This window comes from Anguilla rostrata, chromosome 11, assembly GCF_018555375.3.
Source record: "Anguilla rostrata isolate EN2019 chromosome 11, ASM1855537v3, whole genome shotgun sequence".
NCBI classification, from domain to species: domain Eukaryota; kingdom Metazoa; phylum Chordata; class Actinopteri; order Anguilliformes; family Anguillidae; genus Anguilla; species Anguilla rostrata.
Window position 1 is genome coordinate 5,645,494 of NC_057943.1, and position 27,666 is coordinate 5,673,159.

General features: G+C 48.6%; 1 protein-coding gene across 1 annotated transcript; it reads right to left on the reverse strand.

Moving 5' to 3' along the window:
- Positions 1 to 48: 48 nt before the first annotated feature.
- On the reverse strand, positions 49 to 27,647 carry dennd2c (DENN/MADD domain containing 2C). The gene is made up of 19 exons (XM_064300245.1): positions 26,724 to 27,647; positions 18,288 to 19,473; positions 17,117 to 17,241; positions 16,620 to 16,726; positions 15,768 to 15,941; positions 12,207 to 12,300; positions 11,708 to 12,010; positions 11,428 to 11,597; positions 10,710 to 10,819; positions 9,771 to 9,840; positions 7,893 to 7,970; positions 6,899 to 7,039; positions 6,110 to 6,258; positions 4,892 to 5,069; positions 4,268 to 4,309; positions 3,403 to 3,511; positions 2,994 to 3,236; positions 2,638 to 2,724; positions 49 to 1,886 (listed from the first exon to the last, which is right to left on the reverse strand). Exons 2-19 carry the CDS (start codon positions 19,214 to 19,216, stop codon positions 1,855 to 1,857), a joined length of 3,141 nt encoding a protein of 1,046 aa, XP_064156315.1. The 5' UTR covers positions 19,217 to 19,473; positions 26,724 to 27,647; the 3' UTR covers positions 49 to 1,854.
- Between the last annotated feature and the right edge of the window lie 19 nt (positions 27,648 to 27,666).

Genomic DNA, 27,666 nt, shown 5'->3' on the forward strand with positions numbered 1-27,666 from the left:
TGTTGAAATGTTATGTGCCAGCCAAGGAGTGCAACATCCACCTCAAGATTTGTACAAAATGTGTTTATTTTCAGAAGGGTAATTTATGCTTCATAAAAAAGTATAAAACCTGTACATATTTTCCAAAAAAAGCCCTTCAATAGCACTGATAACCAGGCTTAGAGGCACCTATGGTTTCTATTAAAGTACATTTTTTAAAAACTTCAGTTAAGAGATGACTGTTGTAAACCAAGGTAATATGAACCAGCTCCAAATATTTTTCTCCAGGTGTGTGTTTATGCACTAAAACCAGCAATTCAGCAGTTGAGGGATGCTGTTTCAAAAAGTTGACAAGAGTATCTTCATTGGCTTTGTTTAGACAGTAGGCTTTACTACTCAAATGGGACTCGTTTGTCAAATCTAATTATTCTGGGCAACTGCCAACACAATAAATTTACAAGTGGCCAGATCAGATTTGTGTGTTTAGAGAAACTACATTTCTTATTTGTCATGAGACAATGAAAAAAAAAACTAGCTGAGGACAACAAAAAACAAAAAAAAAAAAAAAACAGATCCGTTTGGCCAGACAAGTCATATGGCCAGGTCTAGCATATGTATTGGATTTAGGACCACACAAGGGTGTAGTCCAACATGGAATTATATAAATGGGATTATATTTGGAAAATATCAGATTCAATGTGATTATTTTCTGTTTACGTTTCAAGGAAATAACTGCTGAAAAAAATTAGGACTCTGCTCTGGGTCGACGGAAACCGCCTGTATAAACAAAGCCATTGACTGATTTCATGGATAATTTGAAATGACATGAAATTTGATTTTAAACATCTTTTCATCAGAGAAAAAAATAAGTTGTTTATACCATGTGGCAGTTGCAAATGAAATACACTGTAAATGAAAGCAAAAACTAAACGAAAATGGAAGCACAACGGTATTGTCGTTGCTATGTCTGACTGTTCTTTTTCCCTTACATGCTTAACCTCACGTGTTCTTTTTCCCTTAAAGGTAACCCTATTGGCTTCTAGTGACTATAATCACAGCACATCTTGGTAAAGAAAGAAAGATAATCCCAGTAAACCTTAATCAGCACCAGCAAGAGTATTTACAGAGGTGCACAATTGACAGGGTAAAAGTCACAAGACAAGCACCAAAAGCATGTTCATATATTGGCTGAACCAGTCCTACAGACCCAAATGTAAAAACATAATCATAAAAATAAAAAAATAAAAACTGTAAACAGTTTGTAAAAAGAGACAGAGGAAAGGAATGGGTTAGTGACATGAAATATAAATTAATTAGTTGTATAAATTACAGCAAAGGATTTCTCTTTCTGAAATGTTTCTGTACATGCAGCTTCTCAGCAGACCCATCACAAGTACATAGCACCTGCTCCCCCCCCCCGCTCTTCCTCAGTACTCTTCCTCTATAGTCTTCCTCTGTACTCTTCCAGTTTAACCCAAACAGCACACGCTGTTCGCTGTACTGAAGCTCACTCAAAACCTCTCATTTCCAGTTTTCCTCTGACTGCAGTGCATAAATAATAAATTATATTATAATTATAATTATATTAATTATAATATAATTATAATATAATTGTCTGGGCTCAGGGATCAGGTGGTTTTTTTCCCAGCCTAACGGTGGGCTCAGTCCCGGGTTCCCTCCCCGTTTTTTTGCACTCCACCCTTCAGCGGACCCAGACGCAGCACCGCGCCCCTGTGGTTCCCCGTCCCGTCCCGTCCCCTCACAGCGCCCCCAGCAGCTGGCCTGGGTCTGGCGGACACCCCGCTCCACTCGGCGTACCGAGCGGGAGAATCGCCTGTCTGTCCCGTGACAGAGAGAACGTGCCGGAACTAGCCTTCACTTCTTCTGCAGGAACTTCATCTTGTTTCCTGAAAATGGCGACAAACACTAATGCAGTTACAAGCACCACAAACGGGTTATTACAGTTAGATGAATACAGGCAATTGCAATTGGCAGATGTATCCATCCATCCATCCATATATTTTCTAGACCACTTATTCCTGGGTAGGGTCGTGGGCGGGGGGTGGTGGGGTGCCGGAGCCTATCCCAGCATGGGTTGGGCAAGAGGCAGGAATACACCCTGGACAGGTTGCCAATCCATTGTAGGGCCCTGTAGCAAGTGAGTGGCACCTCCCCTGCCTTCCAACAGACTCACGTGAGACAACCGTTTGGGTTTTTTTAGCACTTCCGTGCTCTTTTATTAAAGCCCACGGATTTCGGTCGGAAACAACGCAGCACAGGGTTTTTCTTTCGTTTCTTTTAACACTGTGCACTTCTTTTCGTTTCTCCGGCGTCCGCTACCGAAGACTCCCCGGTCTCCGCTTTTTTAAAACCCCAGGCTCGCTGATGAAAGCAGTCAGAGGCAATCAGCGCACTCAAACAATTGACAATTATAGGCGCCGACTACCTCCACCTGACAGCTGTGACGAAGGATCCAAGAGCCGCTCCTCTCACTCTCTCTCTCTCTCTGCAGCCGACGCCCAAACCCCGCCCCCCCCCCCCACCACAGGCCCACACAACATTCAGTCCCAGACTCGAACCCACAGGAGAACGTTCAGGCCCTTGGCCGAGATTCACCAGACTTATCTATTCTGTAAATCAACGTGACGTGTGGCTCACCGAGTCCCTTCAGGAACTTGTTGACCCCACTTGGCTCCGGGTCCGGGTTCGAGGCCATATACTCTGCGGCCCTTACCTCAAACAGCCCTGTAGGGGGGGGTGAAACAGATCATCCGTCCTGTAAGGGCACCTCATTTTGGGTCAGCAGAGCAACATTACAGTCAGGTCTGTAGACAGAACACTCTTTTATAACACATGATCACTGTGACCGAAACTTGCAGATTAATGCGATTGTCTATTAGGTTCCTGATGCAAAAAAATTCAGTTTAATTCCTCGTCATGCACAAGGTGGCAACACTGTTCACTCACAAATGGAACGGGTGCATGCTCAGTCTACAGCCCCCCCTCTCTCTCACCCTTGACCCCCCCTTTTCGCAGCTCCCTGTCCTGGATGAAGCCGGCGAACATCTGCGTGTCCATGAAGAGCTGCAGGAACTGGCGGGCCCCGCGGGACGGGTGCCCCTTCCGAAAGGCGTCCCGCTGGAACTCCAGCGTCCCGCCGGGGCCCTCCCCCATGTGCAGCGAGTAGTGCCCCACCAGCTCCGCAAAGAAGCGCACGAACGCCTCCGACAGCAGCCGGCTCAGGCTGGAGTCGCCCCCTGCAGGCGCGGAGGGGAACAACGGTGAGACAGCACTCACACGTTCATAGCGGAAAGTGCTACAGAAGCAGCCATTTCATAAAGACTACATTAATGGCCGAGTTGTCAGTTTATTCATACAAACACAGGCCGGCCTGAAAGTGGAGTCTGTCTCTCATGCACCTACCTCCCTTATTCCCTCCTCCATCTTGCCCCAGCAGCTCTACCCTCTGCTCCAGAATCTGCTGCAGAGCTGCCTGGAGCTTCCTGGGTAAAATGCAGTCCTCGTCACCAAGCTGGACAACAGGGAACCAATGAGAATCGAATCCCAGTCAATCATCAACAGGGAACCAATGAGAATCGAATCCCAGTCAATCATCAACAGGGAACCAATGAGAATCGAATCCCAGTCAATCATCAACAGGGAACCAATGAGAATCGAATCCCAGTCAATCATCAACAGGGAACCAATGAAAATCAAGTCCCAGTCAATCATCGACAGGGAACCAATGAAAATCAGATCCAGTCAGTCTTGATGAGAATCAACACAACTAGGTCTTTAAAATTAGCCAGTATTTGACGTGTCAAAATAATGCTCTGGTGGTACCGCGATTTTCGGAAAAAGCTGACAGCATTTTGCAAGACCTGCCAATTCATTTTTGTTCGCTGTAGGGGACACGAGTCTCAAGAACCATATATTGTGCTATGCTGAAACCTACACGTAAAAAATTGAAATACTTTAATAGGTACGGAGTGATTTTCCCCAAATTTACACAGTGTGACCCCCCCCCCCCCCAGCACTCTCTGACCCATGTGACAAATATGGTAAATGGACTGCATTTATATGCGCTTATCCAAGCGCTTTACAATGATGCTCTCATTCACCAAGCAGTTAGGTTAGGTGTTGCTCAGGACACTCGACATGCCCAGGCAGGATGAACCGCAACCCTCTGACTCAACAACTTACTACAAAGACCTCGACTATGTCTCCCCATAAATTACAGCCTCCACCCCCCCCCCCACTGGACTAACACCACAGCTCTCATACATACCTGTCTGACAAACCTGTCCGCGCACAAATCCACAATCAGCACCTGGAAGACAGCAGACGCACATCGGTACCAGAGTGAGTGAGCAGGAAGGGCGTGGGAGCTGGGCCTCAGTGTCACAATACTGTAGCTCGTTCTTTCCCATAGTTTGGCTTGGCATAAGTTAGGTCAGAATAGTGTTCGCTGTGTGAACCGAACTGTGTTCTTGGCTAGAAATAGCTGTACGAAATGAGTATTGTACCTCATACCCAACAGGGTTGGAGTCCTGATCTGTGGCCACTTCTGGCACTACGATCTTTACTTCACTCTAGTGTGTTTTTCTGCACCTCTGCACCTTGAACTGATGCACTTGTTGTACGTCACTCTGGATAAGAGCGTCTGCTAAATGCCTGTAATGTAATGTGTTTTGTAGTTGTCCATGACCATGATATGCACTTTTTGTATGTCGCTTTGGATAAAAGAGTCTGCCAAATAAATGTAATGTAATGTGTAAAGTACGGTGTCCTGCAAGTCCATTTTTCTGCCTTCAGAATGCGATCTTTCCCTCGTCAAATCGTCTGAATAATTCCTTGCTCCATCGCTCTGCCGGACATCAAACAGACGCTCAGTGGGATCACAGCGACTCACCTCTTCGATGGGCAGCTCCAGCACCTGGGGCAGCGACGCGGGCAGCGCCCCCAGCAGGAAGGGCGTGGGGGAGCAGCTGATGTCCAGCATGCTGGCGGGGAGGACGGGCACGAAGGTGTGCTGCCAGGTGAAGGGGTAGAGGAGAGCCAGGGCAGCGTGGGCACAGTGGGACAGGGTGCTGAGGACAGAGGAGGGGGGGGAGGGTAAAAAACCCAACTCTGAAATACCCAACACTATCAGTATACACACAAACACTAACAGTATACACAAACACGCCGGCACTACACACTGAAACACTATCAGCATACACACACACGCTATCAGTACACACCAAAATACTATCAGTATACACACAAACACTAACAGTATACACAAACACGCAGTCATTACACACTGAAACACTATCAGCATACACACACACGTTATCAGTACACACCAAACACTATCAGCATACACACACACGCTATCAGTACACACCAAAATACTATCAGTATACACACAAATGCACAAAAACAAACACTACCAGTACACACCAAAACGCTGTCAGTATATAAACAAACACTACCAGTACACAGCGAAACAATGTCTGTATAGACAAACTCACAAACACTATCATTACACACCAAAACACTGTCATTATACACACAAACACTTTCCGTATACACACAAACGCACAAACACTAGCAGTACACACCAAAAATGCTGTCATTATTCACAGAAACACTGTCAATATACACACAAAGACAACCAGTACACACCAAAACGCTGTCTGTATGCACAGCCATTTCCATGTAAGTGGTTGGGTGGCAGTGTTGTTAAAAGGATTAAAGAACTGTACTTGTAACATAAACATTGCAGGTTGGAGTTAAGTCTCCACACACCAGAGTAAAGTCTCCACGCACCTGAGTAAAGTCTCCGCTCACCTGAGTAAAGTCTCCACACAGCTGAGTTAAGTCTCCAATCACCTGATTAAAGTCTCCACACACCTGAGTAAAGTCTCCGCTCACCTGAGTAAAGTCTCCACACACCTCAGTAAAATCTCCACACACCTGAGTAAAGTCTCCACGCACCTGAGTTAAGTCTCCACGCACCTGAGTTAAGTCTCCGCTCACCTGAGTAAAGTCTCCGCTCACCTGAGTAAAGTCTCCACGCACCTGAGTAAAGTCTCCACACACCTGAGTTAAGTCTCCACGGATAGGAAGTAAGGTCTCCACGCACCTGAGTTTGTCGGCGATGAAGATGACCCTCCTCTCCAGCAGCAGCGAGGCGAAGACCTGCAGCAGCCGCTCCACGCTCAGGCAGAGCAGCAGGCTCTCAAAGTCCACATGCTCCAGGCGCGAGTCCACGGGCCGGCACAGGGTCAGCACCTGGGGGGCAGAGACGGGACGGGCGTGAGCAGGACGGGACGGGCGTGATCAGGGTGGGACGGGCAGGAGCAGGGCGGGATGGGCGTGACCAGGACGGGACGGGCGTGAGCAGGACGGGATGGGCTGGGTGTGATCAGGACGGAACAGGTGTGAGCAGAGATGGGACGGGTGTAACCAGGACAGGATGGGTGTGACCACGACGGGACGGGCGGGAGCAGGACGGGACGGGCATGAACAGGACGGGACGGGCGGGACCAGGTTGGGCTGGATGAGACCAGGGCAGGAATGGGGCGGTCCTTGGCAGGGCGTGGCTGTTCTCACCCGCACCCACTTGCCTACTACTGAGTATACACTAGACGAGAAAGTTGCAAATTAGGTGCGGTTTACTGTAAAAGTAGTGTACTTAAAATCCCAGGGGTATTTTCGGGAGCATACTTTTCAGGAAGCAAACAGCCATACTGGTCCCGTAAATGATGCGCAGCTTTGCTTTAAAAAGGAGGCGCATCTTCGCCGAGGGAAATCCTCTGCACGCTGACCACTGTGTACTAAAACATACACACTAAACAGTATGCAGGATGCTTAGCAGACAGCGCACAGACTGAGGAGGACACACCACACGCGGACGCGGACGAGGGCTCACCTCCCTCCCGGAGCAGGGCAGGAAGCTCTTCACGGTGATGGTGCGGCCGGGGGCGGGGAACGGGGCCTCCATGACGCTGCGCATGAAGGGGTACACCAGCGCCGGGGAGATCTCCCGCCTCCTCTCCACCTCCTCCAAAATCTCATCACACACAGACACAGGCCAGCTTAACATACACTGTCCAATTCAGACACAGGGCAGCTTAACACGCGCTGTCTGTTTCAGACACACAGGCCAGCTCTGTCTGTTTTAGACACAGGCCAGCTAAACACACACTGTCTGTTTCAGACACAGGCCAGCTAAACACACACTGTCTGTTTCAGACACACAGGCCAGCTTAACACACGCTGTCTGTTTCAGACACACAGGCCAGCTTAACATTCACTGTCTATTTCAGACACAGGCCAGCTTAACACACACTGTCTGTTTCAGACACACAGGCCAGCTCTGTCTGTTTCAGACACAGGCCAGCTAAACACACACTGTCTGTTTCAGACACAGGCCAGCTAAACACACACTGTCTGTTTCAGACACAGGCCAGCTAAACACACACAGTCCGTTTCAGACACACAGGTCAGCTTAACACACACTGTCCATTTTAGACACACAGGTCAGCTTAACACACACTGTCTGTTTCAGACACACAGGCCAGCTCTGTCTGTTTCAGACACACAGGTCAGCTTAACACACACTGTCTGTTTCAGACACCGGTCAGCTTAACACACACTGTCCATTTCAGACATAGGCCATCTTAACACAAATTGTCTATTTAAAAAAAAACTGAAATAAAATAAAATATAAAAAATGGTGGGTGGGGTTGAGGAAGGAGGAGGACATTTCATTGATTGTAAACAGAGGACCACAGCAAGGCTAAAAATGTGCCACACACAGTCCATTTCATACACAGGACAGGGCTGACACACACTGACCATCTGAATGAATCTCAGGTCCCCGCTGCGCAGACTCAGTGACTGACACACAGACCGGCTCTTACCTTGGCAAACAGGTTGAAGCAGCCCAGCCTGCTGACAATGCAGTGAACTTCCGGAAGCCTCTTCCCCTTCCCACTGGGCTGGCATGCGGACACACAGGTAGACGACAGGTGAGGCACAACATTTTAGCACTGATAAATTAGCCTGGAATGCTCAGATTACACAGGGGAGATGGATGGCGTTTTTTTAAATATGATGTGCTTTGTTCATTGTGCATGCAATATACCCTGTAACAGAGTAAACTGTTCTCCTTAGCCAGATCACCAGCCTGATCTCCCTTCCCTGCCCAAATATGAAAGGGAACAGCTTCAACAACTAAACAAGTTCCTTTATTTAAAAAAAATAATAATAATAACTGTAGGCTGTTCTGGGGTCCACCATATTAGGGCAGCAGGGTAGTATAGTGGGTAAGGAACTGGGCGTGTAACCGAAGGGATGCAGATTCCTGGATAGGACACAGCCGTTGAACCCCTTAACAAGGTACTTAGCCTGCATTGCTTCAGTATATATCCAGCTGTATAAATAGATGCCATGTAAATGCCATGTGAAATGCCTGGAATTTAATGTCAAATATTTATTTATAGACCGATGCCAGAACTCAAAAGGCATATAGATTTAGAGAGCTCAGCTCGGCCACACCACAGGGTCACTACCGCCATTTTAGCTCAGTAAGATTTGCATTGAAGCATTTAGCTGACACTTTTATCCACGACGACTTACAATTAGTGCACAAAAGCAGAGCCAAGCCTAGATTCGTAATTCACCAACATTCCATGAAGCAGTTATTGAAAGTGCAATGGACTGGCCCATAACACACCAGCAAAGCAGATAATCCTTTATCACTAGAATTAACATGTGGAACAGAAGGTAGAGGGGATTTTTTTCGGGGGGGGGGGGGGGAGGGTGGTGGGCAGAAAAATGTAGGACAGATTTGAGATATGGTAGAGGGGAATGGTAATCAGGGTGGAGAAGGGGGGGGGGGGGGGACTTTAATGCCCTGAGCCAAAAATAAAAAATGAAAAAAGGAATGTGAGACGATCGATTTAATGCATTCGCTCCCATGTAAGTAACGATCGCTGAGGCTTTCCCAACTTCTGAGATCCTCCTGTCCGGACTGGCCTCACCACACAGAAGCAACATTCTTTGCCTGAAAATGGAGATTTCACAACCGCCAACCGCTAAACTGAGTTATACTCCAGCGCTTGTGTTTGGTCTCTTTTAGAAGACGCTTTTAACATCAAAGCCTTTTGCCAATAATGTCATGGTGCAAGAACTTTTTTTTTTTTTAAGTGGATTTTTAAGTTATACACCAGCCACTCTGCACCACCAAATCAAGGTCAGTATTCTTCAGTCATATTTTTCAGCCATAACTTTTTTATTTTGAGTAAAATTAGTAACTGGAGGAGAAGCATTTCTGCACTCAGTTTTGTGGTGTGGTGGCTCCTTGGTTGGACGTTGCTCAATCAGTCACTGGGCTGAAACTGGAAGTTTGGTAATTCTTTGGTCGGGTCAGGTTTGCTGGTCTCTTCCTCTCTTGCTCGCTCTCTATGTAACCTACAGTACTTATTTAACTATTTAATCTTAAATCCTATTTAGAGTCTTTACTTATGGCTTCATTGCAATCATTAACCAATCAACAGGATTGAAGTAAATTAGGATTAAGCAGGTCACCTTAAACTATGAGAAGTCATAGCAGCACAGAAATCTCACCCGTTACCTGAACCAACAACTTCTGACTACTGCAACTGTGGAGTGAACTCACAGTTTGCTCATGTACACTCAATCCTGGCTTGTGCGCACACGTTCACAGGAGCATGAATGCGCGCACGCACACACACACACACACGTGCACACGTGCACGTACACACACACACACTCACCAGGATCTTCCGGCAGTAACCAAACCAACGGCTGCCATCCTCCCCCGTCAGAACAAAGGAAAACGTTTCACTGGAGATGAAGAGACAAGAGGCTCAGTTGACAGAACAAAGTCCAAAGTCCAGCTACCTACAATCAGCTCAGCTCCTACCGGTGGGGGCAGTGACATTTTGACATTTCCATGAACCTGGGCTACTTTGAACTGCAGCAGATGTATATTTTTAAGGACACGTTCAGTTTAAAATATCTGCTTTCTGCAGAGACACACACCTGTGGACATTCCTGACATCTCCAGGGTTTAACCCCTTAGAGTCCGTGAAGTTCATTGCTTTCAATCACCAGTAGTGCTGATTACATCAACATCAGAATGTTCAGTGAAGAACATTCTAATCACACATTTGTGACCTCACAACTTAAAGGGTCAAAGTACAGTCGGTCAGCAGCTAACTGCACAAAGTGACATTGCTTGACTTGATGCTAAATTACATCACACCTGTAAATAAACAACAAAAAAAGAAAAAACGACATCTGACTGAGGCTAGCAAGTACAACTTTTTTGCCTTTATGATTTGGCCTGACCCCTTTCAAGGAGGGCGGGATAGGTTTGATTACCTTTCCACAGATGGATTTAAACTTTCAGGATTATATTAAAAAAAAATAATTTCAAGCACCATGGAAACCCTGGCAGACAAGTGCATTTCTCCAAATGTGTCACCGGTCTCCAGTAAACACAAGCAATGACATCATCTCTGCTCTGAAGTAACCTGCCACTGGATTGGTCAATAAACTCCAGGAAGAACAACGTCCAGAAGAGCAGAGGTAGGTGTGACGCAAATACGCTCGGTCTGCAAGGTCACCAAACGTGGACCGAGGACCAGCGTGATTCACGGGGGGGGGGGGGGGGGTGGCGGGGGGGCCGTGAGGAAGACTCCGAGCCTGACCTGGGGAGGTCCGCCGAGGGGCGCCAGTCCTGAGAGTCGGGGAAGCAGAATTTGGGGATGGCCCTGAGCCGGTCTTCCGCCTCGCGTGAGTGGCGAGAGGACTTCTCAAACTGGACCGGGAGAGAGAGGCAAAGGCACCGAAATCTCAGTGTGCTTTATAGCACACTCCATGCACACCACACTCGCACAGCGACGCCAGCGCCCTGGGCTCCTTACCTTACCATGTCCTATAAAAGCATAAAAAAATAGGACTGTATGACCTTGCAAGCTACTTTATTTACCAAATAGCTGGCTAGTTGTGATTAGCGACCCAACTTCTGTTAGCATCTGTTCCTTCTGCATACCCATTAAAATTATTTTAATTAATGTATCAATGCTACAATACAACGGTTTGTGTTTTTCCACAGGTACCCTTCCAGCAATTAAAACCTGGCAATTTGTCTTAATGGCATAAAAATGCAAAATAGACATTTATGCAAAATGAATGTTTCCATAGTAACAAATAAGGCAACCATCAGTACTACAATACAAATACAGGACACCTTATGCAATTCTGCTCATTCGTGTAACATTTATCAAGCCTCACTTACTCACTTACTCACACAACATGAAAGCTGCAAGACACAGAAAACAGCAACATTTTACAAGGATAAACATCCCAAAATATAAATTACACCCCCTTCCCCTGTCCCCGTCCCCACCCCCACCGGCCTTCTACCTTATTGGGGAACTGTTGTGTGATCTCAGGGGAGTACGTGTTTCCAGGGGAGCCCTTTCTCAGCGACACCACCACGAAGAGCTGGAAGAGCTGCTGCTGCTGGAGCTGGATCAGGTCCACTCCAGCGGGGCTCGCCTCCTGCTCGGGTGGACTGGCACTAGCTCGGCCCGCTCCTCCCGGGGGTGACGTGGCCGGGCGCCGGCCCTGGGGGGGGGGGGCAGCAACACCACCGCACGGCTTATGGCTTTGATTTCAGGGCCAGGATCGATGTTAAATTAACTATGAGAGAGAATTAGGGACTGCTTTCTGCAGAAATAGGGAGGGGGGGGAGAGAGAGAGAAAGAGAGAGGGGGACAGGGGCGGAGAGAGAAATAAAGGGAGAAGGAGGGACAGAGAGAGAGAGAGAGAGTAGTGAGAGAGGGGGAATAGGGGAGAAAGAGAGGGAAATTGGGAGAAAGAGATGGAGAGAGTACAGAGAGATAGGGGGAAGTAGGGAGAAAGAGGGGGAGAGAGGGAGACAGAGAGAAAATGATCTGACCTTTACTGCCCTCCTCTGGGTCACTCTCGGTGCCACTGTTCTCTTCTGTTCACAAAAAAAGAAAGAGAGGAAGCAAGGGAAAGGAAGAGGAGAGAAGGGCAGGGCTGTCAGACTGGACAGGCTTATATCACTCTGCGTACACATGTGTCAGTATTTGTAAACAGCATCTGCATCTGCATTTGCATTTGCATTTTCATCTGCATTTTCATTTGCATTTTCATTTGCGGGGCGGGTTCCGCACCTCGCACGGAGCTGTCCTGCCCGGTCCCCTTCTGGGTCCGCAGTCTCTTCTTTCCCCGCTTGGCGGTGAAGATCTCCTGGATCTTGCTCACGTACTGAAATTCAGCGCACACAAGCGGCCATATGGAATTCATTTAGCCAGAGCTAACTGCAATAATGCTAGATCAACAGCAAATTAGACACAGAAGTGCCCTGTAAAAAAAAGACTGGAAAAACAAAAGAATCACTGTTTTAAAACAGTGAAAGTGAAAGGGTACGCTATAAGGAAAGAGCGATCCCAGAGTGCCCCAGCTATCAGGACTGGATTAAGTGTAATAATAAACCCCATCAAATGCACAGAGAGGGGAGAGACTGGGCTCAGGGACGCAGTCCAACTGGACGCGTTTTCAGCTACGAGAACGTTTATTTTTCTCTTCAGCTCAGGAGCGCCGGGCGGAGTGAAGCCAAGATCCCCCCTTCCACGCCGCTGCTCAGCCGGGACGTCCCAGAGCGGCGAGCTCCAGGGGCGCTGGGGTGTTACCCCGAGACGAGCGCCCTCGCGCGTCTCTGACTGCGCCTCGTCAGGTTTGGGAGACCGGGGGGGGGGAGGGGGGGGCGCCGGAAATGAGCAGGCAGCTGCGTCCCGGACGAGCGCTGGCCTTATCTCAGACGGGACACCCTGCAGCACCCCCCCCTCCCCGCCCCCCCCCAACGCTTCGGTCTCCCACGGAAACAGGCCCACACTGCCGCCTCTGATAAAGCTCCCTCGCCACACACACGTCTCCCTCGCGACACAAAGGCCAACGGCAGTAAACTCAACGGCAGATAAAAACACTTAATAATAAAACAATAAAACGAACATAGTAAATAGCGATTCAAATAAAACCATAAACTGAAATAGAGAGCAGCACGAGCACACAGGCTGATAAATCTACAGTGGGTAGAGCAGGCCATGGGAATTATCCACAATGCAGTGAGGGGCACCTCATAATGAGTCATCTACAATACAGTGAGTTGGACAGACCTCATAGCGAATCACCGACATTGTAGTGAGTTGTACCTTATAGCGAATCATCTACAATGTAGTCAGTTGTACCTTATAATGAATCCACTACAGTATAGTGAAGTGTAAGTGAATCACCTTCAGCGCAGTGAAATTACCTCACAGTGTACAATGTAGTCAGTTGTACCTTATATTGAATCATCTGCAGTGTAGTGAAATGCACCACACTATTCCAAAGAGACATGAAAAGGAAAGTCGTCAATGATTCGAAAGGCTTGAAAGGCTCATGCCCAAACACTTAAAATGACGCCTGCCCAGGATAAAACCAAAATTATGTTTTTCCTATTAGCAACTTAGCATCACTGCAACTTGATATTTGCAGCTTTCAATGAACGTCAACGTATAACAAAGTCACACTTTAACAAGCACAAAACTGATGTACCGTATCGCCTCACGTTCACAGAGAAAGATGTTTCGGCAGTACCAAACGACAAGCTTCGCCCTCACGTTACCTCACCTAACTCCTACACCTTTACGGCAGCAAACTAAAATAAAATAATTCACAGAGAAATATCATCCGTTGCATTTCTTTGGGGAACCCAAAGCCCTGGAATCCATACGGGGCACATGACGAGGCTGTCGGGACCAACAGGAAGCATGAATCTTTCAGCCAGCGACCGGCTCAGAAGGAAAAACTTAAAAACAGCAGTTCCTCCTTTTAACCCCACACCAGCTGTCCTTACGCTCCGCACCAGAGCTGCCAAAACCCTGTTCCTGGAGATCTACCGTCCTGCAGTTTTCCATTTCTACCTCGTGTGTGGCACACCTGATTCAACCACTTAGCAGCTCAATGAGATCTCTAGCTGTTGAATGAGGTGTGCTTCCTGTAGGGTTGCAGTGAAAACCTACAGGACGGGAGATCTCCAGGAACAGCCCTGCCCTACACTCTATACAGTCCAATTGACCCCCCCCCCCCCATTCCCGCTTTCTCTACGTCTCTAAGGCTCTTCCCCTTTCTGTCGCTAACTGACTGTGAGCATAACGGTCACATGACCGCTGTCCTCACGGCTCTGTGGTCACGAGACCTCACAACAGGACCACTACAGGAACACACTCACACTCACGCTCACACTCACACTCACACTCACACTCACACACACACTGACACACACACACGCACACACACACGCACTCACTCACACACACACACACACACACACACACACACACACACACACACACACACACACACACACTCACTCACACTCACACACACACACACACACACACATACACTCACACACGCAGGCACACACAGATACACACACACTGACATACACACACAGATACAGACAAACACGGGCGCACACACACACACACACACACACACACACAGATACAAAAACAAGCACACACACACACAGAAACACACACACACAAAACAAACACACACATGCATGCACAGAAACACGCAAAAGCCAAAACAACAAAGTCCACTGTCCCAATACTTTTGCATCTAACTGCATACAGTGGGGACCAAAAGTCTGAGAACACTACCAAGAACAGATTGTTTTCATCATCTATTACGGGCTAATACAATTATGATACTTACGATTCTTATTCAAGAACACAATATTTTTTAAATAATATACGTCAAAAAAGTATAAACACTTTTTGAAGGTCAAAAACTGTTAGTACTTGGCGTGTTTGCCGGTCGCCTCGGTTACGGCCTTCACTCTGCTTGGCATGGATTCCCCCAGCTTATGCAACACCTCATCCTCCATTTCATCCCAGATTTCTCATCCCCGCACTTCCCATAAATTATCTCTCGACGTGCCTGGAAGCTTGGCCTTTTCCCTCTTCAGCTGCTCCCGCAGATGTTCCGTTGGGTTCAGGTCCGGTGACTGTGGTGGGAGTCGATGCCATCCTAAGTAAGCTCCCATTGTTCCCAATAACGCATTCTTGAATAAGATCATGAGTCAAAAGTATCATAGCTGCATTACTTCTTGATAAATGATGAAAACAACCAGGGGCCCATATCACGAAGCAGGATTACCAAGTTAACTGGATAACTGCACCGAGTCAAGCCCGGAAAAGCTCTTTTCAGTCCAGTCCATGTTCCAGATTTGGCAGGGTTCCGGGTTTTACTCAGCGCAATTATCCAGTCATCCTACTTCATGCCACAGGCCCCAGTACTTGGGAGTGTGTCCTCAGACTTTTGGTCTGTGCTGTACATAAACACAAACGTACAAATGGTAAATGGACTGCATTTATATAGCGCTTTTTATCCAAAGCGCTTTACAATTGATGCCTCTCATTCACCCATTCACACACACACTCACACCCTAACGGTGAAAGGCTGCCATGCAAGGTACCAATCAGCTCGTTGGGAGCAATTAGGGGTTAGGTGTCTTGCTCAGGGACACTTTGACACGCCCAGGGCGGGGGATCGAACCGCCAACCCTCCGACTGCCAGACAACCGCTCTTACCTCCTGAGCTATGTCACCCCACAATGGTACAATGTGCCATTACACTGTAGTGCTGCGTTCAGGGGCAGGACCACCTGACCCTGGCTCTACCTGAGGAAGTCTGTATGTCTTGTGGCCCGTGTAGCAGCTCTTGTGTGGGGCTGAACGTCCGGTGGGCAGGAGGGTCTTCGATGTGACGGTCTTCCCCGCCTCCTTCCTGTCTGAGCCCTGCCCAGTCTCCGCCCTTTCAGAGGGCGCTCGCAAGGTGAGGGGCTTGGGTGGCAGCTTAAAAAAAAAAAGAGCGGGAAAAAGGAAACAGACGAAAGAGCAGACAGGGAGGGAGAGCGAGGTAGAGAACACAAAGGTACAGGGTCAGCACAGGTGTCCTCTCAGGGAGGCTGCCATCTGTTGGCCGCAAATGGAAATTACAATTACTTTAATGAACATTAAAAGGAGCTCTCCACTCTCAGGTACAATATGATTTAAATTGCCAACACGGCTTATAACTATAGTAGCTGCTTTTTTGTTACTGTTACACTGTTGCTCAGTTCCTGTGTATTATCCTACGTTTTATTTATTATCTTTTGTTTTTTACAACAGTGTGTTGAGACCTCTGTGAAATGGACTTAAAATGACTCATCTTAGTGCAATTACATATTTTCCAGAGAACGAACTGACTGGTAAAGCATTACTGGTAGCTGGAAGTTGTATCCAAAGTAAGAGTCTTCTTTGTTAAACAACACAATTCATAAAAAAGTTGACAGAAATTTTGTTCTTGCTTACATCCTCAGAACAATCACACATAGCACAAATTCTAACAAGCAAAAATGTATTCACTAGTTAACCGGAAGGCGTAAAATTCCCTCAATAATTTCCCGATCTGAACACAGACCTCTTAAGGCTACAGCAGTAATACCGGGCCGGTTTCTCCGGTGGATTATGATTGGACAGACGGAACGTTACCTTCGGCGTGTCAGCGCTGTGTTTCGGCAGGGCGGTCCAGGGCACAGGGTGACCCCTCAGGGGGGGCAGCCTCACGTCCTCGTACGGGTTCTCCCGGGTCTGGTCCGCTGCAGAACAAGGGGGGGGGGGGGGTTTCAATAACGGCCAACACGCAAAGAAGAAGGCTAAATCACGGAGAGGACAGGACGTGTGTGTGTGTGTGTGTGTGTGTCTGCGCAAGTGTGTGTGTGTGTGTGTGTGTCTGCGCATGTGTGTGTGTGTGTGTGTCTGCGCATGTGTGTGTGTGTGTGTGTGTGAGAGAGCGAGAGAGTGCGTGAGTGTGAGTGTGTGTGTACACATGCGCGTGACAGTGTGTGTGTATGATAATGAGTGTGTGTGAGAGAGAGAGCATGTGCACGCATGTCAGTGTGTGTCCGTGTGCGCGTGTGAGAGAGTGAGTGTGTGCGTCTGTAAGCCATATGCATACGTACGTCCGTTTCCCAGTGGGTGAGACTCACAGATGATGTCTTCGTAGATGTTGTCCTCAGACAGAGCGTGGTACAGCCCTGACCGTCGGCACTCGCTCGCTGGCGCCCCCTGCTGGCCGGTCAGCTGCGCCACATCCTCAAACTCAAACGATTTCCTGCGGAGAAGCAGGGAGGGACAGTGAGAGACTGAACTGGGAGAGGACCGTGTTTAAATTTGTCCCACTCACTTCCCTGGCCTACACAGCTTACTGTAAATACATATGAGATTATAAAAAGGACACTGCACGCCCAATGAAAATGAGGTACTGAAAATGAAATACTCAGAAACTTATGTGAGAGGAACACAGTTAAAGGCCACACAGTGAGCAGGAACATGTAGAGAAGAGACAGAAACAAGGGAGAAAGGGGAGAAACAATGGAGAAAGAGGAGAGAAACAAGGGAAAAAGGAAAGAAACAAGAGAGAAAGAGGAGAGAAAGACGAGAGAAACGAGGGAAAGAGAGGGGAGAAACGAGAGAGAAGAAGCCCAGAAATAAGAGGGGAGGAAACTGTGAGAAAGGGATTGAGAGAGAGAGAGAGAGAGAGTGAGAAGCAGACAGCGATCACACCACAGTTCAGCAGGACTGCATGGGCGGCACTAAAATGTGTGTGTGCGTGTACGTGTGTGTGTGTACGTGTGTGTGTGTGTGCAAAAACAACCAAATGTGACCCCTGGAACCCGGCCCGCTGCAGAAGTAGGCCACATCCATACAATAGGCCCCGCTGCTGCCAAATACAGGCTGACATCACGCCTGGAGAGGGGCCAACTGCTCTCAGCCCTCAGCCCTCAGAGCTCAGAGAGGGCGAGCGAGCCTCACCGCCCCGCTGCAGCCAGCGCCTCTCTCTCTCCTTCTCTCAGCGCTACGCCAGCTCCGCCCACCTCTGCATGCAGAGGCCTGGCTTTCACGCCAGCGTACACGCAGCGCAGGGGCCGAAGAGGTCATTCTACACGCTACGTACGCGTTACACATTAACAAGCCAGACCACATATTAACAAAACCCACTAGGCTCACGTTTCGCTGTTGAGTCAGGTGTGCTTTACACAACATGCACCGCCTCCAATGTGAAAGTACACTTCGATAAACTGGTTTTTAAAAATCCTTTGTTAGTATGTTTTTTTTTGGGTCCTGTGTGAAATCCAGTTCAGACGGGCGAAGGCTCACCTGTTCCGCTTGTGCCGGGAGAAGCCGTTGCCATGGGCGACGGGACAGGGCGGGGGCGGGCAGTTAGGCGGAGGCCCGCTGGTGTGGCTCTTGGCACTGGACGGGCTGACTGGGGGGGTCCAGTACTCCCACGGGCACCAGCGCCCGGGGGGGCTGTCGGCCCCCTGGTACTGGAACGTGCGCTGAGGTTTGGTCGGAGGGGGGGTCAGCAGGGAAAGCCCCCTCCCTTCAGACGGGACGCCCTCTGGACACGCCCCACCCCTCCCCCGGTCCACCAGCAGCTCCTCCCCCTCGAGCCGGCGCCAGAACCCGCGGGAGGTGTAGAAGTTTCCGGGGGGCAGCGCCGTTAGAGGGTCCTCCACAGAGGACGGCGGCGGGGGGGGATCGGCTTCCGGAACCTTCTCTCCGCTGGCCTTGGCGGCGGCGGCGGCGGTATAGTAGCGAGGGTCGCGGGCGAGGTTCGGGGCGGGGGCGGAGATGGGGGCGGGGTCCGCCGCGCCGTCCGGGCGCTGGTGGTCCCGCTGGAGGTCCGGCTTTCGGCCGCCCCCCCCGGGTTTGCCCCTCCCCGGGTCTTCCCTGAAGTCCAGCCCCAGGCTCTTGGCCTTGGCCAGGCTGGGCTTGGCGTGAGCTGCGCCGCCTCGCCCCGCTCCACAGTCCCCGTTCCCCAGCAGGTCTCCAGAGAGGGCGCGGGACACCACGACCCACGGGACGCCGGCCCCGAGCGTGACCCCCCGGCCCCCCCGGCCCCCCTCCTGCTGGCTGCGCCCCTCCCACTGGGAGATCTTCTGCTTGATGTTGACGCCCGGGTCGCGAGAGAGAGCCCGGCCGGAGGAGGGGGACTGCCAGGGGACCGCGGCTCGTGTCCGTCCCGCCCCTGCCCCTCCCCCTCCCCCAGCCCCTCCCCCTCCCCCTACCCCGAGCGACAGCATGGAAACAGGGGGGGACCACCCCGCCAGCCTCCCCTCAGAGCACAGTCACCATCGCTGGAGGCATGTGCGGCAGTCTCCCCCTGTTGGAGACGCAGGGGTACTGCAGCGTGAGGGGGTGGAGGGGGTATTACTGCAGCGGGGGAGTGGTAGTGCTGCAGGGTGTAGCTGGTGCTGGAGGTGAACGGGTTCCCTCGACACTCTGTCTCTAAGCTCCTCCAGCTCTTCCTCTTCTCCCTTCACCCTCCTGTCACAGATCCCTGCAAGGCACACGACACAGCTGCTGTTATTCGTCTGCTGTCTTTTACCATCCATCACTCCAACACACACGCAGAGCACAGAACACACACAACAGGGGGAGGGAGAGGGAGAGAAAGACTTAGAGGAAAGACTAGGGTTCACCAAAGATGCCAGGAGTTTAAAAACAAAACACACACACATGCACACTCTCACACATAAAGACACAAACACACATACGCACACAGTCTCTCACTCTCAAATACACACAACACACACACACACATACACACACACATTCATGCACACACACGCACACACTCTCTCTCACACACACACACACACACACATACACACACAGAGCAGTGTTAAGAGGGATGTGCGGATGTGCGCAGGAGGAGGAAGCTCCACAGGAGCGCCTCTTCCAAGGCCAGCAGCCAAAAATAAAACCGAAAGAGAGACAAGGACAGGAACAGGGTGCTAAAGCAGCATGTTCAGCAGGTCATGGTGGGGTGTGTGCTCCAGGCATTATGTAGGAGCACTCACAGTGATTGCATTACACTGGGCCATTATTCGCCAGCAGCCATACCTCCATGCACTCTGCTCCTGCCGAATGGCTGAAGCTAAGCAAGTGAGGGCTTGGTTAGTACTTGGATGGGAGATCACCAGGGAATACTGAGTTGCTGCTGGAAGTGGTGTTGGGTGGGCCAGCAGGGGGCAATCTTCCCGCTGGTCAAATAAACCCCAATCCCCCACTGCAGTGACGGACACACTGTGCCGTAGGAGATGCTGTCTTTCGGATGAGACGTTAAACCGAGGTCCTGACTCACCGTGGTCATTAAAGATCCCATGACACTTTTCGCTAAGAGTAGGGGGTTCCCCGGTGTCCTGGCTAAATCCCAGATCTGGCTCTCGCAAACTTGCCACCAAAACCATCCCCAGATTTAATCCCCTAAATAAATGTTCTCTCCCTCTCCACCTTCGCTAATGTGTGGTGAGCTTTCTGGCGCAAAATGGCTGCCGTGCATCACCCAGGTGGGTGCTACACATCGGTGGTGGGTGAGGTGAGTTTCCCTCATCACCGTAAAGCACTTTGAGCACTCGGAACAATGCTATATAAATGTAAGGATATATATATTATGCTAAATAATTCACTGTGCTAGCATTGCACTGGAGCACTCATTGCGCTAGCATTGCATTGGAGCACTCGTGCTAGCATTGCACTGGAGCACTCATTGTGCTAGCATTGCACTATAGCACTCATTGTGCTAGCATTCACTGTGCTAGCATTGCACTGGACCATTCACTGTGCTAGCATTGCACTAGAGCACTCATTGTGCTAGCATTCACTGTGCTAGCATTGCACTGGAGCACTCATTGTGCTAGCATTGCACTAGAGCACTCATTGTGCGAGCATTCACTGTGCTAGCATTGCACTGGAGCACTCATTGTGCTAGCATTGCACTAGAGCACTCATTGTGCTAGCATTGCACTGGAGCACTCGTGCTAGCATTGCACTGGAGCACTCATTGTGCTAGCATTGCACTGGAGCACTCATTGTGCTAGCATTCACTGTGCTAGCATTGCACTAGAGCACTCATTGTGCGAGCATTCACTGTGCTAGCATTGCACTGGACCATTCACTGTGCTAGCATTGCACTAGAGCACTCGTGCTAGCATTGCACTCGAGCATTCACTGTGCTAGCATTGCACTGGAGCATTCACGGCGTTAGCACACTGTGCTAGGAGCCTGGAACCCATCTTTCAGTCATCTGCCCTTTCCTGGGCTCTACGTCCATTCATCACACACTCAAAACATCCTCTTAACGCAATAACTGAAATAATGCAACTTTAATAGAATCAATCTCATTTTAAGGCCTCCTGTCACAAACCGAGAGCAACTGGGCATCCCAGGAATTTTTATACCTGCCTTTATATTTTCCAATGTCACAAATGTCTGTGTGTGTGTGTGTGTGTTTGAGAGAGAGAATGTGTGATATTGTGCACACCTGTGTGTGCGTGTGTGTGAGTGTGTTTGAGAGAGAATGTGTGATATTGTGCACACCTGCATGTGTGTGTGTGTGTTTGAGAGAGAGAATGTGTGATATTGTGCACACCTGTGTGTGCATGTGTGTTAGAGTGTGTGTGTGTGTGTGTGTGTGAGAGAGAGAGTGTGTGTGTGTTTGTGTTTGTTTGAGAGAGAGAATGTGTGATAGTGCACACCTGTGTGTGTGCGTGTGAGAGAGAGAGAGTGTGTGTGTGTTTGTGTGTGTATGTGTGTGTGTGTGTGTGTGTGTGTGTGTGTGTTTGTACGCGACACGTAGTGAACACAGGCCTGGTCTAAACCACACAGAGCGCTTACAGGAGAAACGCAGGGAAATTCCACAGCGCTGTGCATCGTGCGCTGATGATGATGATGATAATTCTACGTGCTGCATTCCAGCAGGCCCGGGAGGGGAGGGGCCTGGCAGAGGAGCGGCCCACCTCGCGAATCTATGCATGAGCACTCCGCTCAGTCAGCGCCGCCAAAGGCGCCATTGTTCCGTCTGACCCAAATCGAATCCCACTACAGCAACACCGGCAGCCATCCCCGTCCTCCACAGTCCCCCCCCCCCCCCCCACCTCTGTGGAATTAATGATGGAGAGTGGAGCAGGGTGTGTGAGTCTTTCTGCATCAATGTGTAAATGGGACTGTTGAGTTCAAGTACAGGCTCCAGTGTGTGTGTGTGTGTGTGTGTGTGTGTGTAGGGAGGATGGCTCTCTCATACTCCATACATCACTGTTAAAATAACAAAACTTCTTGCCAGATCTTTTTCTGTAATGAGGCAATGAAACACTGAAAATGCATCATATCAAAGGATACTTTTTGATGTTAGTGCTATCATTAATTAATCCATTTTCCTCCTTGGTTTGTGTGTTAAAACTATTCATTTTGATGGGGTCCCGAAAATGAATGGGAGTGAATGGGGAGCCTGACAACCAGGAGGAACGGAAATGCTGTTAACGTTCAACAGAAGCATCTGATGCTGCTAGTATTCACACGACGAAAAAACACAATGGTGTGGCTCCACAAAATTACTTGTGTTATATCAAAGTGAAATATCCCTTTAAAGGTAGTTTGCTTCCTGCCCTGAACTGGTTGTATTAACATACGCATCTGCAATGGTTTTAACGGTGACACTGATTGGATGGCACCAGTAATCCACAAGCCTACAGAAATATTAATAATTTTGTAAATAACAGTGAGGAGAGTCGCTGTTGAAAAAGAAAAGCTCAGAAGCGAGAGTGAGTGCACTGCATTATGGGAGCAGGAATACACGGTGTGTGCGAGTAAGCAAGCAGTCTGCTAGCGGGGCGCTATTTTAGTCCGAGTGTGTGAATGTCTGGATCAGTGGAAGTGTGTGTGTGCGTGTGTGTGGATGTCTAGATCAGTGGAAGTGTGTGTGTGTGTGTGTCTGCAGATGTCTGGATCAGTGAAACTGTGTGTGTGTGTTTGTGTGTGTGTGCACGCGTGTGTGTGTGTGCATGTCTGGATCAATGGAAGTGTGTGTGTGTGTGTGTGGTGAGTGTGCATGTGTGTGTGTGGTGTGTGTGTGTGTGTGTGTGTGTGCGTGGTGTGATGTGTGCGCGCGTGCGATTGTGTTTTGAAGGAAACTGCCTGTGCTTCCTGGCTCTCAGGAAGACAGGATCAGCAGACTGTCTGCAGCCAGACCGGGAGAAACGCACACGCAGCCAGGAGCGCACACCAGCCCAAGCTTTCACTCAGAGTTACATGGAAATTCATTTAGCTGAATAAGTATTAATCATTTAACTATGCTGACAGAGAGATGATGCACCTCCAGGGTCTTCTTAAGCATTGATTCAGCAAAGACAAAAAGGGTGATAGTAAAATAATGGGTCTCCATGTATTCATGTGGCTATACACCAATCAATTCCACTAATTTAATTAGTTCTACTACGATACAGGCAAACAGTCACATGCGCACACACACACACACACACACACACACGCACACCACAATGGAGCTTTTCTCAATTGCAAAGGGGCCCAGCACTCACAGATTCACAGTGTCACATACTGGCTAACGTCACCTACGGCCACAGCTTAACGGAGTTACATCTCGCTATCAGCTCGCATTACCTCACCAGTAGACATCCAGCAATTAATCAGATACACACACACAGGGCCCCAGGGGGGCTTCACTGCCTTATGGTAACAATTACAGTTTTTTTTTTTTTACAGAGGAAAACAAAATTTACAGAGTTTAGGGGGCAAGGGAGCGGCTGAATGACTAAGCCGGCTAACCCCGGCCAATATCGACGACGTCAGCTTGTTAACGTTACACTGCACAGCTCGACGTAGCGCCGAAGGCACAGACAGCGCACAGAGATGTGTCGGTCCTGCCCGGATTAGCATCAGACCTGCGCTGCCCGTGTGAAGCTCAGAAGCCTCGTCTATCGTCTCAGTTCATCCCTCTGGTTGTAAATACAGTAATTACTGTGAAAGGGGGGGGGGAGGAGGAGGAGGAGGAGGAGGAGGAGGAGGGCTTCTGGTCGGCAGCAATCAAAGAGAGCAGAGGCAAGCGCTTCCATCACTGTGCCACACGCTTCATCATCAAAGCCCACACACCGCTATGACTCCAACCCCCCCCCCCACACATCACCCCCCCAACCGCCCCGGGACCCAGACACTGCCATTAACACAGCCCCCTCTAAAATCACGCCCTATCACAACTTCAATTAAAGCTAATAGCACCCCGAGAAGGAGCGCACAAAACCCCCGCCCTCCGCAGGTATGGACGCATGACCAGACTCGTCCTGGGTGGAGCAGGGAGGGACACATTACCGTTAGCAATTTCGCTAATATCACACCACACACTTGGCGCACGCTAACCCACTAACCGCATGCGCCACAACATATGGGGAAGCGCAGCAATTTCCTGATGAACGTAGCGGGAAAAATCGGCAGGTATTAATACGGGGGAAGAAAATGAAGGATGAACCGGTTTATTTTATTACTACCGTGCTTGCTCAGTTGAAGTTTCACAGATACAAGCTGCACTCCATGTTACACACCCATGAGAATTTTCATAAGAACATTCACAAACCTGGCAAGGACGGTCAAATGCAATTTCAAAACACTGTGGTGGCAGCAAGATTGATGGCTAAGGTCCATCCATACCCAAGCCCCTCTGTCACCAGCCACACTGACCGGGGACGTCCCACTGCCCGCGAACAGCGGGAGATCACTGGGGGGCCCCGACAGGGGGGGCCCGGCAGGGCTTCCCATCTTAATGAGCGAGCGGAGGCCATTCTGGACAGAGGACGCTACGCCTGCGGTTTTCCCAGGTTTTAAATCAATCACGGGCTGAAAGGCTCACGCATAACCAACAGCGACCCAACTGCCCCCTGGGACACAGAGCTGTTCAGACTTGCACCTGTTTATGGACAGGGTTCATTCCCCACCACAGGACTGGGGGGCTGGGGGGGGGTGGTGGGTGGGCGCAGACCCTGTCCCAGAAACAGCAGGGTTTGAATGTAGGCTACAAATACATGGGTCAATCACACAGCTTGAGGCTCAGTAAGTGAACCCGATTCCTTAACCGAGTCATTCTCACACACGACAAGAGAAATGGAGTCCACGTCAGCAGTACACAAGAACTGTGCTCATAAGGAAAATGGACAGATGGCCAAATCTCTGTGCACGGGAGGCCTTCAGAATCAAAACAACAGACAGTAACCACTAGCAAACTAATGTCAATGTGTGTGAGTAACACAGGCAGGTAAATATTCTATGAGAAGTTCATATGAAATAGACACGATAAAAATTAGTTAAAAAAAAAAAAACCGTTCAATGTGACAATGAAATGACTAACACGGGACACCCATTAAAAATGGAAATAGGTCAGTTTGCCCATGTTTATATAGCATGGACCAATGTGTTCTGTATGTATGCGACATCAGATTGGGGTCGAAAGCTCGCAAAATTCACCGCAGCGCCTTGGTAAATGTCTAACCACAGGCTGTGCATAGGCCACAATAAAAATTAGTTTAAAAAAAAAAAAAAACCTTCAATGTGACAATGAAATGACTAACACGGGACACCCATTAAAAATGGAAATAGGTCAGTTTGCCCATGTTTATATAGCGTGGACCAATGTGTTCTGTATGTATGCGACATCAGTTTGGGTTCGAAAGCCCGCAAAATTCACCGCTGCGCCTTGGTAAATGTCTAACCACAGGATGTTCATAGGCCACAATAATTTACAGGTATCTGACAGTTTATCGCACAGAAAATTCAGTTGTTCCTCATCTAAAAAAGGGCAGATTCTTTGTGCGTAGTTTTTCGCACCTCGTGTCCGATTTTTCCATAGAGTCAGGTCAGCCAGCCGTCAGAACAAAATTACCGTCGTATGCATTCCAGAACTAACTAATCATGTCCATTCATTTGCTGGATGGCTAATTTTTAAATGAATGGGCTTTTGAACAGTGCAACAAATGAACCTTCTATTTGCGCTTTTCTACTTAGCGTAGTGTTTTTGAGTGTGTATATTTATATGCAAGAACACATTTTCTAGTTATTAAAGTTTTAGCTACCCATCAAGTTACCTAATAGGAGTATGTCGTGAAAAACTTCCAAATATCAAAACACACGATTAGAGTGGCTTGTGACACAGGCTGGGTGGCAGTCCAGTTAGACAACTGCATCAAGTCTTTTGCAAGACAAACTTATTCAAACGAAAATTAGCTCGCTAGCAGGCTAACGTAGGCAATAACTAGCAAGTTAATATTTAATTTAAATATCAGCCAACTTAAAACAGAAATAGTCTCAGAACGCTGGGAAAGCCTACAGATAACATTAGTCTAGCCACAGTCGTTACGCTTTCAGACAATGTTGCTTATTAGCAAGCTAGCGAAATAAAATTCCAACATCCAAGGTACGTGAAAGAATGATAACGTTAGTAAACTAGATCGCTCTAGCAAGCTAGACTAAGTAAGTTAATTCGACAGACTGCCCGTCGAACCTCCTTGAATAGCAATGTAACATAATAGTTACTAACTTTATATGACTACTAACTTCATCAACTACTGTAGCGTTATTTAGTTAAGCTTAGCTAGCTAATGTTAAATAATGTTAGCCACCGACCATGTGGATAGTAAACTTAACGTTACTTTGCTTATATCGATAATTAAAAACTAGCCAGCTGTCTTTGTTAACAGCGGGGTAGCGAACTAGCTAGTTCAAGTTAGCTCCTAAATTAACATTACTCACCTCTGGTTTTCGAAGGTTAGTTAGATTGGCAACTGGTTCGGGACTGAAATCCTCGTTAGCCAACTAGCAACCCAACTGATCCGATACAAGTGGGCTATAACTTTAGAGACTGCAGTGTTTCCTTCTTCAATTCTGCGTTGCTTTCGCACATTAGGACGGACTCCTGTTAGCGAGGTTTTGTAGCTAGAGCTAGCTAACGTTGGCCATCTAGCTAGTTGCTCACTTATGAATTCTATTCATTCTAACTAGCGAAAAAGAAAATATTTGTGGTTGAGTGCTGGGCACTTCAAATTTTAAGACATCCAGTGAGGTGAGGTAATCATCAGCCTGAAAGCCAGAGAATAATGGTTCTTGCAAATTGAAGGAAGTTTCTAATCTACTGGGAAACGAAGACGTCACTCACTCAGTGACTATTTTTCAGAAGAACTGCTGCATTCGATCGGCTAACGGCAAACCGGGTCATAATGACAATTTGGAACCAGTTTGAATGGAGTAGCTATAACTTCCTAGTATTATTAAAATTCAAAGCCAAGATGATTTCTTCGCAAAATCGCCCGGTTGCGTCCTCCTGCAAATCAATCGGGTATGCATGATTGCCCTCACTAAGTGGCATCAACTGGCTTTCCCATTACGGAAAAATAAATATCACTGTTTTTGCAGTGTGCTATGAAACTAAACGCGGATTTAAATCAGGAACTACTCATGTTGAACGTTTGATGCACCACATTAGATATATGATTCATGCATGAACCTTCCTCAAAACTTGAGTCAGAACAGGATTTCTTCCGTCAGTGACTTGTTCGACAGATGTTACGTCAGCCAAATCTGTGCCATGCTAACAAGTTAACATGTTTTCAAATTATGTGTATGCTTGACTAAGTGATCAAGTGATTGCGTAAAAGCAATGGCCATGCCTTTGTGGGGATATTAGACCATCTCACAG

What these genes read in the sequence shown, in the direction of transcription:
- dennd2c (XM_064300245.1), bottom strand. Translation starts at nt 19,216, where the DNA reads ATGCTGTCGCTCGGGGTAGGGGGAGGGGGAGGGGCTGGGGGAGGGGGA. An exon ending in GTTACTGCCGGAAGATCCTG is followed by an intron (nt 7,971 to 9,770) that starts GTGAGTGTGTGT and finishes TCCGCATGCCAG; the next exon opens with CCCAGTGGGAAGGGGAAGAG. An exon ending in TGGAGGAGGGAATAAGGGAG is followed by an intron (nt 3,237 to 3,402) that starts GTAGGTGCATGA and finishes CCGCGCCTGCAG; the next exon opens with GGGGCGACTCCAGCCTGAGC.